The sequence below is a fragment of the Psammomys obesus genome, unplaced genomic scaffold, assembly GCF_907164565.1.
Source record: "Psammomys obesus unplaced genomic scaffold, mPsaObe1.curated_primary_1811, whole genome shotgun sequence".
Lineage (NCBI taxonomy): Eukaryota > Metazoa > Chordata > Mammalia > Rodentia > Muridae > Psammomys > Psammomys obesus.
The window spans coordinates 38267342-38281104 of NW_026585895.1; the positions used below are offsets into that span (position 1 = coordinate 38267342).

The window sequence follows — 13763 nt, forward strand, 5'->3', positions numbered from 1 at the left end:
GGAATCCTTGGGGCATATTAACACAAGCATTTAAAAATAGTTCTTTCTAAACGGAGTTAGTGTAACTTACCAATAAAACTTCCTTCAAAACATAATAAAAATTTCACATAAAATGCATTTTTGGGAAAAGGCAGATACACAGTTTGATAAAGAATCAAAATAGAACAGCAATGCAATCCTTGTGTAAAATAAAGATCAGTCCTTTTAATTCATAAAATGGTATGTGGAACCAAAATAGTATCACACTACAAAGGAGTGATCCAACCACAAATGTCTTGAACTGTCCTTGTTCTTTAGAAAAGTTGACACTCGATGTGTTGTAATTGCAAAACTCACCTGTCACCGAGGATCGTTGGACTATACTCTTGAAAGACGAAAAGCCTCTGTTTGGATTGAGAACGTAGATCATACTGTTTGTGTTCTCTCTGTGGATGTGTAGGCATGTGGGGCCTAGCTGATATGTTCATGCATGTGGATCTTGAGAAGACACACGTGTGCACACACGCTCAGACTTAACCACAATTTCTCTACATACTCACATATCCATGCACATACTGGCACATACCTGATGGCAGGGAGCAATAGTAGAGCTATGCCTTCGTGCTGTCTTGTACACATTTTTTAAGAGCGTGAGGCATTCATGAAGTATTTCTAGAGTGCTAAAAGGAACACTCAAGGGGTTAATGTAGAACACATATAGGAAAATATTGTCATTTATTTTATTCGAATGTTTGGAACTTAAATACAAAATCATCACGAAGTTTTCACAAAATGAAGCATCTGTCGCTTGGAAGGAAAAAATATTTCAGAAATATGTTTACAGAAATGTAAAAATATTAGGCATCAAGACAGATGTGAACATACTCAGTAGCTTGTCTTGTCTGTCAGTCTTCTGAGCCGAAGATCTTATCGTACTCGCTCAGCAGGAACTCTGCTATCTGGTTTTGGTATACCATGTGTATCGCCATGTTTCCCGACTCATTTTCAGCTCGCAGGAGGGTGGGTCCAAACACAATCCCTAAGCTTTGTGTAGACATGAGATTCTGGGAGGCTTTGGCCACTATCCTGGGGAGAAGAAAAAAATAAAGAAAAGATGCCATTGGAGTTTCATGTGGATTTGTGGCTAGCTCTAGTTCCAGGAAAAAAAGAAAAACAAAGAACCTCACCACACTATTTGATCATGAGCCCTTCATGAAGTTCTGAATGAAAGAAGAAGCTGTAGTGAACACCACCTCATGCAAGTTTAAATCCTCATTATAAATGGATACTGTGGATGCTTGGTAAGTATGAATAACTACGCTAAACAGCAAAATTCCTGTGGAATTACAATTATAAGCAGCCTAGGAGGTACTTATAATCAACAGAGAATAGAGGTGATACATTCATGGGCTATATCAGAATCCAAAAATAACAGAAAATAAATGTAAAGTCAATAATGGAAGACAGACATAAGGACTGGGAACAAGTAAGACTTTGGGGATTAGAGTAAGGGAAGTGCACTTGGAAGACGCCAACTGGAATATGCTCTGTAGGGAGGTTGGCTCTGAGACAGTTAGGTATATGTCAAAATTCTGTTTCTCTGTTCAGCTGGATGGGTGACTTTTCTCATGTCTTAATAGAATGCAGACTCTGGTAGCAATTCTATGAAGAATCCTTTTGAGATCAGAGATGTACTTGCTCCCATGAGGATTAAATGGCAAGCTGGGATATCTTTGGTACACAAAGATGCTGTCTTAAAGGAATGCCTTACATGGCACAAAGCAACTCTTCAAGGAACCCCAAGCTTTCCTGCCAGAGCTTAAACAGACAATGTGTGGTCTCATGGTTGATAAGCCCTAGTTTCCTATCAAAATTCTGGAGCATGAGGTTTCAAAGATGGTGAGAAACTAGGGCAGCACAAGGAAGGCAGGCGCTAAGAGATGCTGTGATAGACTTCCAGACAACCGGACCCAAGTGAAGTGCGAGCCAAACACTGAGTGTGTTGTCCTCAGTGCTAAGCGCGGGACTTTGTTGAGCTGTTTAGGCCTTGATGGATGTCTTGTTTGGCCTGTGCTGGTCTACACAGTTCAGTGTCAGAGGAGGCGGAAGGCTCTACTTACTTTTATTACTCTGCAAGTGGAACCTTTCAAGTCCTGTGTTCTGGCTTGTATCTAAGTACGGTCCAGGTTAAGGTAATGGAGTGCGGCCAACGAACTACTTGACTTACATTGTCTCAAGCAACAATAATCCACTACTATTTTAAAGTGTCATTTAATCCTCATAACAACCCCACAAAGCAGATTCTGTTGTTAGCTCTGCTGAGCAGGTGAAATGGCTGAGGCCCAAAAGTGCATGAGGAGGGATTGATGCCATGCAGAATGTAGGCTGGTACACAGGCTGTGTGGTCCCAGCTCTTCAGGACACATCATCTCAAGGGTGTTAACACCCTTATGCTTTATAACGGGGCCAAACTTTCACTCGGCTGCCCCTTATGGGATTACTGAATCTGCTGTAAGAGGCTCTGAACTTTCATCCTTCACTGTACAATGGTGATTGTCTGTTTGGTTGTAGCCCATTTACTGTGTGCAAAGTGACTGCAATTTTGAGTGAAAAATCCAAGACATCCTGCCTCACGTTTTTTTCTTTTCCTCCTGCTTTAAGTGGCGAACATTTGTACCTGTGAGTATTGTTGGCATGGCTACCTTTCTGGAAGGGAGTCTCATATTTTTAGAGTTTCAGCAAGTTACCACAGATTTCAAATTTAACATTTCCTTTGAAATTAACAAAAAAAAAGGGCCGTGTCACTTTGATGCTTCACTTTTCAAAAGGTCATGAAGTGAAATGAGCCTCCTCTCCCCACATCTGGGTAGTCGGACGGGCCTGCAATTCCTGGAAGCATGGCAGTTTACCCCAGTTTAAGATTTTATGAACCCCATCTTGGCAAGTGTGCTATACAAGTCATTAGGAAGACTTATTTTAGGGTAAAAAAGGTTTTCATCTTTTGCTTTTAAATGAATGCCTTTGTGATACCAACTCTAGCAACTCCAACACAAGAGAAGTTGCCAAAGACAAAAATGGAAAAAACAAAACATAACAAGTAACTGAGTACTCAGCAGGCAAAAGTTTCTGTAACTTTACCCACTGACAGCAAACATCTCCGCGGCTAAGACGGACCCAGCAGAGACCAGTGCTCTTTGGTCATAGGCTATGGAGAAGGCAGACAGACATTCCAGACAGCATTGACTGTATGATGGTAAATGGCCTGGCAAGGGCCGGATCATTAGGGGTTGGAGTCTGGAGAGTCTGAAAGAGGAGTGGCATGATGTAGAAATGAACCGAGGGATGAAGATATATTTTCCAATTTACACTGTTCTAATTTCTGTTGGACGAAAGAATGAGCAGGCAAGCTAGGATAACTGGGTGCTCAAACTGAGGGACACCTTTAAAGGGGAAGGCCAGAGTCAAGGCATATCCAGGATTTGGTAAGTGCAGTGGATAATCATGGCTGCCAGAAAATGATGGGGTAATTCATCCAGGGGCGGACAGCTAAGCTCTCACCCACAAAGCACAGCTGGTGGGATGTAGCCCTGTGAAGAACAGAGGCTGGATGGAGGCTAGAACCTTTCCTGTTCTCCAAAAGTTACAGGTCATCGCAGTCACTATTTATTTGTTTGTTTGTTTGTTTATTTATTTATCTATTTATCTGTCTATCTATCTATCTATCTATCTATCTATCTATCTATCTATCTATCTATCTATCTATCTATCTATCTATCTATCTACCTATTGTTGGCAAAGGCCCTGCATCAGATCCGAGAACAAGGCCAAGTCTAGAGGACGGTACTGACTGAGTTGATGTAGAATGGAAGACAGAGATGCAGGCCACCCTGAAGGACCCTCCTCCATCTTAGCTGGGGGCTATAGGGACTCCCCAATGGATTCTTTCTAATAGGTGGGTTCCTGCTATACTGTCTTCCAAACTGACCTCAGGCGCCAATTTTATGAAGCCTAGGAAAGAAACGGTGTTTCCCAGAGCTCATTTAAGTGACAGCTTTCAGGAAGGTAGTGCCAACCAGGGTCTGCCTATGTGTTGTCAGTGCCCAGCTTTTGCATTCATATATACATAAATAAAAAAGTATTCATCTCATCCCAAACCCATATTCTTCAGGTTCATTCTCTACAAATTTCCCACCTGATTTCGATAATGCTAATGGATGAGTGCTTTAAAATGATCTTGTTCAATGCAAACAGTTCAGAATATCTTTATAGCTTTATATTTTCACCACATCTGGATTAGCGCAGATTACATTTTGGTAGCTGCCTGGATAACATGTTTCTTAAATTAATAAAACCAAGTCACTTGCTATGCCTTCTAGAAACACAAGATGTAGCCCAAAAATAAGACAGTATGGGTATGTATTATATGGAACCTGTGCTAATTGCTTATTTACCATTATAAAATGCACAGTGTGTGTGTGTGTGTGTGTGTGTGTGTGTGTGTGTGTTTTCAACAGTTTATTTTCTGAATACCAATGAGGTAGTGGTTGATAGGTTGAAACACTAATCTTCAGGTTAGGAATGATGCTGCTGGTGAAGACCAATCTGAGGTAGACATTTCTGACTATTTAATTAAGTGACTCATGTTGACAGACATACAATCTCACACTAAATGTTAAATTAGATGACAACCCCCTTTTGTGGACTACAGAGGCAGACACTTCTGTCAAAGCAGGCTTTGAAATTAGGGGTGCCTAGCTGGGGTAAACTTTGCTACTCAAACATAAACCTAGTCATTCCTACCTTGCCAGACTCCTGAGTGGTTAAGTGGCTGGTTGAGGAGCACATAGCCCATCACAGTTTCCAAAATACAGAGGATTGTGCAAATCATCTACACATCACATCATAATAGCACACCTCCTAGTCTCCTGTGTGACTTGATGGGAATTGCAGCCAGAGGCGTAACTAGTGAGTTAAGCAAGAGTGCAGTCTCACAAATATAAAAACTCTGCCTGTGCTATGTGTAACCTAGCATCCGCAGAGGAAAGCAACCATGTAGCAGGCAGCTCTTCTAGCAGTTGTCAGAGGGGAGGCTCTGGCTGACAATACCTTCCGGAATGCTCTCACCAAAGTGAGCTCTGGGAAACAGCATGTCTTTCCTTGGCATCATAAAAAAAATGCCATCTGAGGTAAGTTTTGAAGAAGACTGTGGTTTGTTTTATTTCTTGTCAAGTTTAGTGCATCAAACTGTTAGGCAGATTCTAGAAAGTTAGCAGAGAAAATGGCCCTGCTCCTGTTCAGCTTGAGTCCTCTCTAACTTAGAGGGCAGGCATGGATTTAGTGCCTCAGTGGCACTGAGCTAAACTTTTACTTAGTAAGTAAAAGTTTACAAACTTGTGAAACGGGTCAGAATTATTGCTTTAGAAGAGCAGGGGAGTGACAACATAGCACTATAGGACTGCCACCCCTTGTTGGGTGCAAAACGAGCAGTCACCCATGGATGTCGGATTATGAAAGAAGCAATCTGCACCGCAATGCTGCAGATGTTGGACCTCTGTTCAGAACAAGAAAGCAAAACCCACCAACCATCCAACCAAACAAAACTCAGAAAAGCCTTGTGCTTGGTAGATTTAAAAAAATGAGCAGAATTTGAGCTAACTGAAAGAAATTTCTTGCTTGCATACAATCACAGCCAAATGACTCAAGCTGAAAGAGGGATTTGGTAGAAGGCTGAAAGTTAATATGGAATTAGAAAAAGCAGTATGTTTAATAGTAGCACAGATTCAAGCAGATAGTTTATTGTGTACATGTGTGCATGCATGTGTGTGTGTTTGTGTGTATTTGTCTGAGTGAGAGAACAACTTGCAGAAGTTGGTTCTCGACTTGAATCATAGCAGTCTTAGGGATCAAACCCAGATCATCAGGCTTGGCAGCAAGTGCCTTTCCCAGCTGAAACATCTCACCATCCCTCAACCTTCCTTTTAAGTTTGTGTTTTCCTGTTACCATGGTGATGCGTGAAGGACACAGAAAGCCACACAACTTCCCACGGGACCAATTTTCGGTTCTGGGGGTGGTGGTGGTGGTATTGCAATGCTCCTCTCCCTGTCTAAGGAACTTCCAGAGGGCGTCACCAGATGGGGGAAGAGCGCGGTGACAAACGCATTCCTGCCATCAAGTCACACACCTGGCTTGCAAAATTTGTCTCAGTGACTGTGTGTGAAACGTTAGCTGCAATTCTGACCACTTAGTGAAGAAAGGCTGTTAGAAATAGAATCAATCTTCAATATGCTCAACTTATGTTTCTTATGTGTTGTGACTATTTTGAGGGGATGCATGCTAACCATATGCTTGCCTTCCCTCAGTTTGCACAAGCTATTCTGCTGTCTCCTCTGGCCTTTTATAAGACTAGTGAATCTGCAGAACTCCCACCTTGTCTCTTAAAGTCACAGAGTCTGTCAGAAGAATGCTCACATATAACCAGAGCAGGAGCACGCTTGCAGAGCATTTGGCCTTTAGCGTCAGTGTGTTTCACAGTGATCATTCACATCTGATTCAACCATGGTCATATGTCAATCCGGAAATCAATTGGCTTAAACTGATTGTAGTCTTCAATTTTATATCTTGATACTATATCATTATTAGTTTCCAAAAATCAGCTCATGACTAGCATCTCAAATGGGAATTATTGCTATATTTTGACATTTTTGCTTTTAAATAATCTTTAAAGCCATGCATATATAATTTTTTTCAAAGTGCATTATAGGAAAAATCCCAATATGGCAATTGCCTATTGATAGGTAACACAGCCTGCTTTTTTTTTCATTTATTGAACTACTTTGCATTAATTTCAATACAGAAGGTTGAAACACTTTCAATTATTCACTTGTCTCATATTTTTATTGATCAGACATTATAGAGATAGTCTAAAGCACTTTTAAAATAATATTCAGATTGTTCTAATAGGATGTCAGGAAAGCAAATTAAAGAATGAATAGCCACGGGCTTCAATTAATGACTTATTTCTACTTATGTATTTTGTAAGACATCAACAGCGATAAATAAAATGGGCTGTCAGAGCCACAGTCCTGCCATTCTAAATACCAGGAGGGAATACTATGGTTGAATGCCTTCTCTGTACTAACCCCAGTGCTTCAGGTGTGCCAGTGGCTTCAAAGCATATTTAAAAACAAGCTTTCACCTTTTCTTTAACTCTAAAGGAATGCACCTGATGAGATAAAATGTGAACCTCTTATGCCTATCACTTTGTGTGTATGCGTAGGGGCGTGGCACACGTGCAAAGCTGTGAGCACGCGCGGTTGCAAGTGTGCTACAGTGTGCCTGTGGAAGCTGATCCTCATCTTTTGAGGCTGGCTGGCTTGTGAGCATCTTGGCATCCTGTTTCCGTTCCCCATCTCCCTATAGGGGCATTGGGATTCTACACCTGCACACTCTTACACCTGGCTTCACATGGGTACTGGGGATTTGAACTCGGGCCCTTATATTTGATGTGCAGGAAATACTTTCACCCATTGAGCTATCTCACTAGTCTATGACTTCAGTTTTAAAAAGTGTGTTCCTTAGTAGTGTGCTATTCTGAATGTTGAAATGCAGTGGGTAAGACAGACAAAATCCTTACACCACAGCTCACACAGCCAGTCCTCCCTAGCCACAGATTTTTCTATGCCGGGATCTAACCATTCTCAGATGGAAAACATTTGAGAAAAAAAACACATTTGCATTGAAAGCAGATAGAGTTTTTCCTTTCTATCTACCATAAACCATGTGGTATAACAACTATTTCCATGGCATACAAATTATATTTGGTATCACAAGTAATACGAAAATCATTTGAAGTACATGGGAAGATGTGCCGAGGTTATGTGCAAATACTTAACTATTTTGTGAGACCTCAACCACAACAGAGTCTGGTATCTGCAGGGTGTGCCAGAACTAATCCTCTAAGGAAACCGTCGGGTGACTGGAATCCTGAACAGGAGGAAGGGACAGCCAAGCACGCACTATTCAATAGATAATGTGGTTTCAGTCATGAGATGCTTTGTAGAAAACTAAGGGAAGAAGGGACGGTTCTTGTATTGACCCTGTGCACTTTAAAAATCCCCACGACCTAAGCATCTATCCTCGGAGATTCGAGCTGACATTGTATAAGCAGGATCTGGTCACTGCTGTTTTCAAACAATACTCAGATATTTCACGTAGCAGAGAGTGGTGAAACATGCTACATGTTAGTAGACAGGGTGCTCCAAAAAAAAGACCCCTGTCCCTGTGGAAGGGAGGTATTATTCCTGTCCTGCTTGAGTACATACATCAGGAAGGGAAGATTCAAGAAAAGTACTGGCAGTTCTAGAAGTAGAGAAAGGTCCAGTGTGGCTGCAGTGGGGAGCCAGGGTGTGGAGGTAGGAGGTAGTCCAGAGGGACTTGGGGGTTCTTAGGAAAGGTTTAGAATTTCACTCTAAGAGGATGGAGAGTCTGTTTTTAGGTTTTGAAAAACAATGGCATTGCCAGTACTCAGAAAAAAAGAAATGAGTATATAACGTAATTGCTGTTTGTATTTGAAAAAAAAAAAATTCTTTCTGCAGTTCTGAATTCAGCATTTCTCAAGCCTAATGAACAATTGCTATGCCTTAGATGTGTAATGTATATTGTTTTGTCATCACTCTATAAAAAAAGTGGGTGTACACTAAGGATCTAGTACATGTAAAATTAGTAAACAAGAACAAGAACAGCAACAACAAAATCATATCTTGTCCCCCTTTCTTCAAATTTTGAAGTGTTTTCTTAGGTAGTGAGCAGGTGAATCTACCCCTCCCCCGCCAGCCTGACCCTGGAAGCACTTGACACTGTCTGTAGAAGCATCATGACCGGGTGAGGTGGGGAACTGCCCTTTGCTTGCAGCCTTCAGTGGGTAGAGGCAGGAGGCACCGTGGACGTCCTGCACACACACAGATCAGCCTCCTATCACATCGTCTGGCTGAAGATCACAGTGCTGCTGCTGGTGGGAACAACACTGCCCTCCGCGGGAGGGTGCCAATGCCTCTCACCTCAGCGTTCATGAGAGCAACTTGGAAAAGTATATGAAACGTGGAACCCTGAGATCTACTCCCAGAAATCTGATACTGGACGTCTGGGGAAGACGCTTGACAAACAAAGTGTCCTTCACAGTTCTCAGGTGGTACAAGTCCATGCCACGATGCTCAAGGTGACGGTGGGTGACCTCGTTATCATCTTTACTACCTGGCGTATTGTTCAAAGGGCAATCAATGCAGAGGAAAAATGGCCCGCTATTTTCCATTCTTTAAAACTTTAGATCCTTTACCGTAAGCAAAGGGAAAGAAATCAACAAACGGAAATGAATGGCCATGTGTATCTTCTCTTCTGTGGCTATTTCTTGCTATCTTTTCTATTGACAGAGCATAATTTAATGTTTGTCTATTCAACCCAATTCACTTATTTGTACAAAAACTACTGTATAATCCTTAAAAATTTGCTAATAAAAAGCACCTAGGGTAAGAAGTAAATTCCTCCCTCGTTTCTTAATGAAACACCTTTACTGTAGAAGCTATAATTACGCAGAGGGTGTGGCTTCTAGACAGTTTTCCGCTTACCCATTGATTTACCATTATTACCTACTATTATATATGATAATACATATTCATGTATGATACCTGTGTAATACACAGCACACATATACAAATTTTTCTTTTTAAAAAAGATTGAAACAGTAAGATACAAAATGTTCTAGAATTTCCTTTCCACCCTTTACTGTATATCATGGGCATCTTTCCAATTCATCACTCATAAAAATACCAAATTCTTTAGGAAAATGTCATTTCATTTCACAATGTGGAAGTACCTTGAGTTATTTAAACATTCGCCTGCTTGTGGCTCTCAGAGTGTTATATTATTTTCTGTCACAGACAATACTGCAAAGAAGAGCCTTTTCTGTGCAAGTTTCTGAGATCTTATGTATTGAGAAGATAAGGTTTTCATCATTTTAATTACACACATAGTTCCTGACGTTTTCTTTTAAAATTTTATTTACTTTTATGTTCATGTGGTCACATATGGTAGTATTCCTCCTGCCATTTATATCATTGTTGTTAATATTATAAAACCCAGCCATTTAAAGAGATCAGTTACAGATCATCAGCCTTGTCTTAGTTTTTAAAAAATGATGTCACTTTTTTTTAGCATGCCCCCTAATTTATCTTGATCTAGTTTAGTTGGAAATATGATGACAATATAAATTTATCCTTTATCCAATGCCAGCTAATTATTGAATAATCCACCTATTACCAAGTGATTTGTGATATGATTTTTTTAAACTAACATACCTGCATATAATCTCTGCTACAATCTATCTGTATTCGGCTATTTAAATCACTGTCATGTTACTCCTCCCACGTTTCTTTTCTTCATAACTGAAAGAAAGCTTTCGGGTGAGGGAAATGAGCTCAAGGAATATTGAGCACTTTGATCAAGCCACTGAGGAGAAAGAGGTAGGGAAAGTGTAAGACACAGGTCTCTACTACTCTGGGACATAAACAACGTTCTGTGTGAATGACTAAGATCCAGTGTTCTTGAGTTTGAAATAAGTGGTCTTCCTAACAGTGAAGGAACTGAGGAAGACTTGAGGAAGAGTTGCAGTCAGCTGAAATGAGTTGCAACCAGCAAGATGTCCTGGGTGACATATTTTATTTTTTTCAGAATCTCCTAATTCACATTCAAGGGCATAGCTACACAAAGAAGGGCAAGAAGATAGAAGAAAAACAAAACTAGCATGAGCAATCTTCTCTCTTGAGTCATGGCTTTTTAATCTGACATCAAACGGAAATACATGATTGGCGTGACGACCATGAGTTTCAGCTCTGCTTTCATTTAGGTGTCTTCCCTAGGATGACACCTAACTTTAGGATGGTTTTAGACATCTATATGTGAGTCTCTCAAAAGCAACAAAAATTTGATCTGCTGCCTAATGCCTGATAATTCCAAGATTCCATTTTGTAGTTGGAGGACACATCTAGAACATGTATTCTCAGGAAGCAAATGTTCATATGCGTTCTATCATTCTCTACCCAAATGTCTTAGAGTTTCTATTGCTGCAAGGAAACACCATGACCGAAAAGCAAGTTGGGGAGAAAGGGTTTATTTAGCTTGCACTTCCACATCACTGTTCATCACTTAAGGAAGTCAGGACAGGAGCTCAAACAGGACAGGATGCTGGAGGCAGGAGCTGATGCAGAGGCCATAGAGGGGTGCTGGCATGCTTTTCCTGGCTTGCTTAGCCTGCTTTCTTATAGAAGCTAGGATTACCAGCGGAGGGATCACATCCCCCATGATAGGCTGAGAAAACATTTCACATCTGGGTCTCATGGAGTCATTTCCTCAACTGAGGCTCCTTCCTCTCTGAAGACTCTACATGTGTCAAGGTGACACAGAAAACTAGCAAGGACAGAGTTTTACAAATGAACCTGTTGAAATGCTAGTAGGTGCTAGTCATATTTTATATGGACTATCAAGTGCTGTACATGGATCAGCATTAATTAAGCCCACAGAATAATGCACCTAATTAAAAGACATTCGTGGAAAACATGGGTCTTACAGATTTACCCTGTGATGTTTGAAAACCCTCGGAAGAATGTTAGCACTACGTAGTGAGAATTCATTAATCTTTTATTTTTCTTTATTATGTAAGTGAAGGGAAGGGCACCCACACAAGGTCTTGGCAGTCTGTGTTTGGCAAAGGTGTCTCCTTGTTTCAAAAGTCATTGGAGTAGCTGATAATCAGTTGCAATTTGAGTATTAGCATTTGTCTGTCCATATTTTACTTTATTTTCTAAGTGAAAATAAATTTTTTTATTCTTTTCTTTGGAGACTGGACTTTAACAGGGGCCTGTAGGCTACTGGGTATCAGAATGTCATTCAAATAATGCACTCCTAAAAATAAGAACTTAGGACTGAAGGTGTTTGGCTTGAAATACAGAACATACAGGGAAGTCATGATGGTATGAAAGCAAGCAGCCATGATATAGAAGGAAGAGAAATGAATTTTCCTTTGTATAAAGAATTAGTCCTGTGGAAATAGAAATGGCTGTTTCAAAACAGTCATAGATTCTTATCAACATGAACATGCAGACAAGTCAAAATAAGAAAATACAAATCATTCAAAATTCTAACCACTTATAATTTTACCTCTATTAAAATCTAATATAGACTTCCCTTCCAAATAATGGAGAGCTACTGGCAGCGTCCATCAAGATTATTAAATATTTCATGCATAAAAAGGCCCACATTCCCCATCAAAAGAAATATTTAGCAGGGCCGTTGAGATTCCTGCACTGGATGGCAGACTTAGTGACCTTTGAAGAATGGTTTGTGCTTCTGGACTAAGTCTAAAGAAAAGTTGAAGTGTCACTTGAGGGAGAGGTCAGGTATACTAAGTAAGATTTACGCCCAGCTTCTTGTGTTTCTTGCTGTTCTCTAAGATTTAGCAGAATTCGTGGCCCCCATGGAGGGTGGTGCACTGGAGAAGGAGAAAAAAATACTTTTTATTTCTGCAAATCACAGTACCTGAATAGCGAAAGACAGAGCCTATGAGTAGCATAATCAGTGAGTACAGGGATGAGTCAGGCTGCTCTACTATTAGGACATAGACAGATTTTTTTTTTTTTTTTTTGGGCAGGGGAGAGCTGAGACACCAGTGAGGTCTCAGAATAGTTAACTATCCTGACTCCTTCGGGTCCTTTTCTGAATATAAAGGCTGCCAGAAGGTTCAAAGAAGCTGAGTTAAGACACAGTCACATTCTTTTCCTTCAGAAATACTCAGTGATTTAGCATGATTCTAGAGTTCCCATGTCTGGTATATCAGGCATAGCTAAGATGAAATTACTATGTAGCATTATCTAGGTAAATGTGCCTCAAGATAGTTTCACACTTACTACCCCACACAAAATCTAGAGTCGGAAGTTGGGGATTATAGCTGAAAGCCAGAATGAAGGAGCACCAGCCAGCTGAGGTTGCAAAAGCTAGACACTTTCTTTCCTGCTAATGTCCCTTGTTGTCCTTTTTGGATGAACGTAAATATCTTCAAGTCCAGGACTGACCTATTTGGTCTAGTGTACTTCAGATTTGTGTTTGTGTCACAGTAGTGGGTACTCAATATTTGTTGAAATATTATATAAACAGAGTCCCGCCCTGGACACTCAAATGTATATTGCTGTCCAGAATAAAAACAAATCCAGAAAAATCTGGAAGTCGTAACTCATTTAGAAGGGTGGGATCTGGAGTAAAAATTAGATTCAATTATGGTACAACAATATAGTCTTTTAAAACTTTTTTTTATTAATAGTTATAGTCTTAACAACCAAGTTTTATACCTACTCTGAGAAAATAAGAGACAGCTATTTTTAAAATACTTAGGTTATTTGTATTTTATGCTTTGTGTGAGTGCCTGCATGTATGTGCATCTCATGCATGCCTGGTGCTTGTGGAGGCCAGAAGAGGGTGCTGTATTCTTGGAACTGGAGTTATATAGGCAATTGTGAGCCGCCACGTAGGTGCTCGGAACTGAACGTCTACAGGAGCAGCAAGCGCTCTTAACCACCAAGCCATCTCTCAAGCCTCAAGAGCTAGTATATTTTCTGACCTTGTGAAGAGGTTGAGGCTGTGCTGAATGGGATTTTTTTTTAGTTTGCAAGTCAGTTCATCTTCTTTCTATGACTAATCTCTGCCATAGCCTCTTTCCTCAGTAGATGAATGACAATTATAC

At 40.5% G+C, this 13763-nt stretch overlaps 1 protein-coding gene across 1 annotated transcript in view; it reads right to left on the bottom strand.

Annotated features, from left to right (window-relative positions):
- Window positions 1-722: 722 nt before the first annotated feature.
- Window positions 723-13763, bottom strand: part of Arhgap15 (Rho GTPase activating protein 15) — a 528611-nt gene continuing 515570 nt past the window's right edge. The window contains exon 13 of the mRNA XM_055599722.1: window positions 723-1065. Coding sequence (XP_055455697.1) covers window positions 885-1065 — 181 coding nt within the window. The 3' untranslated portion in view covers window positions 723-884. The remainder of the gene's footprint in view (window positions 1066-13763) is intronic.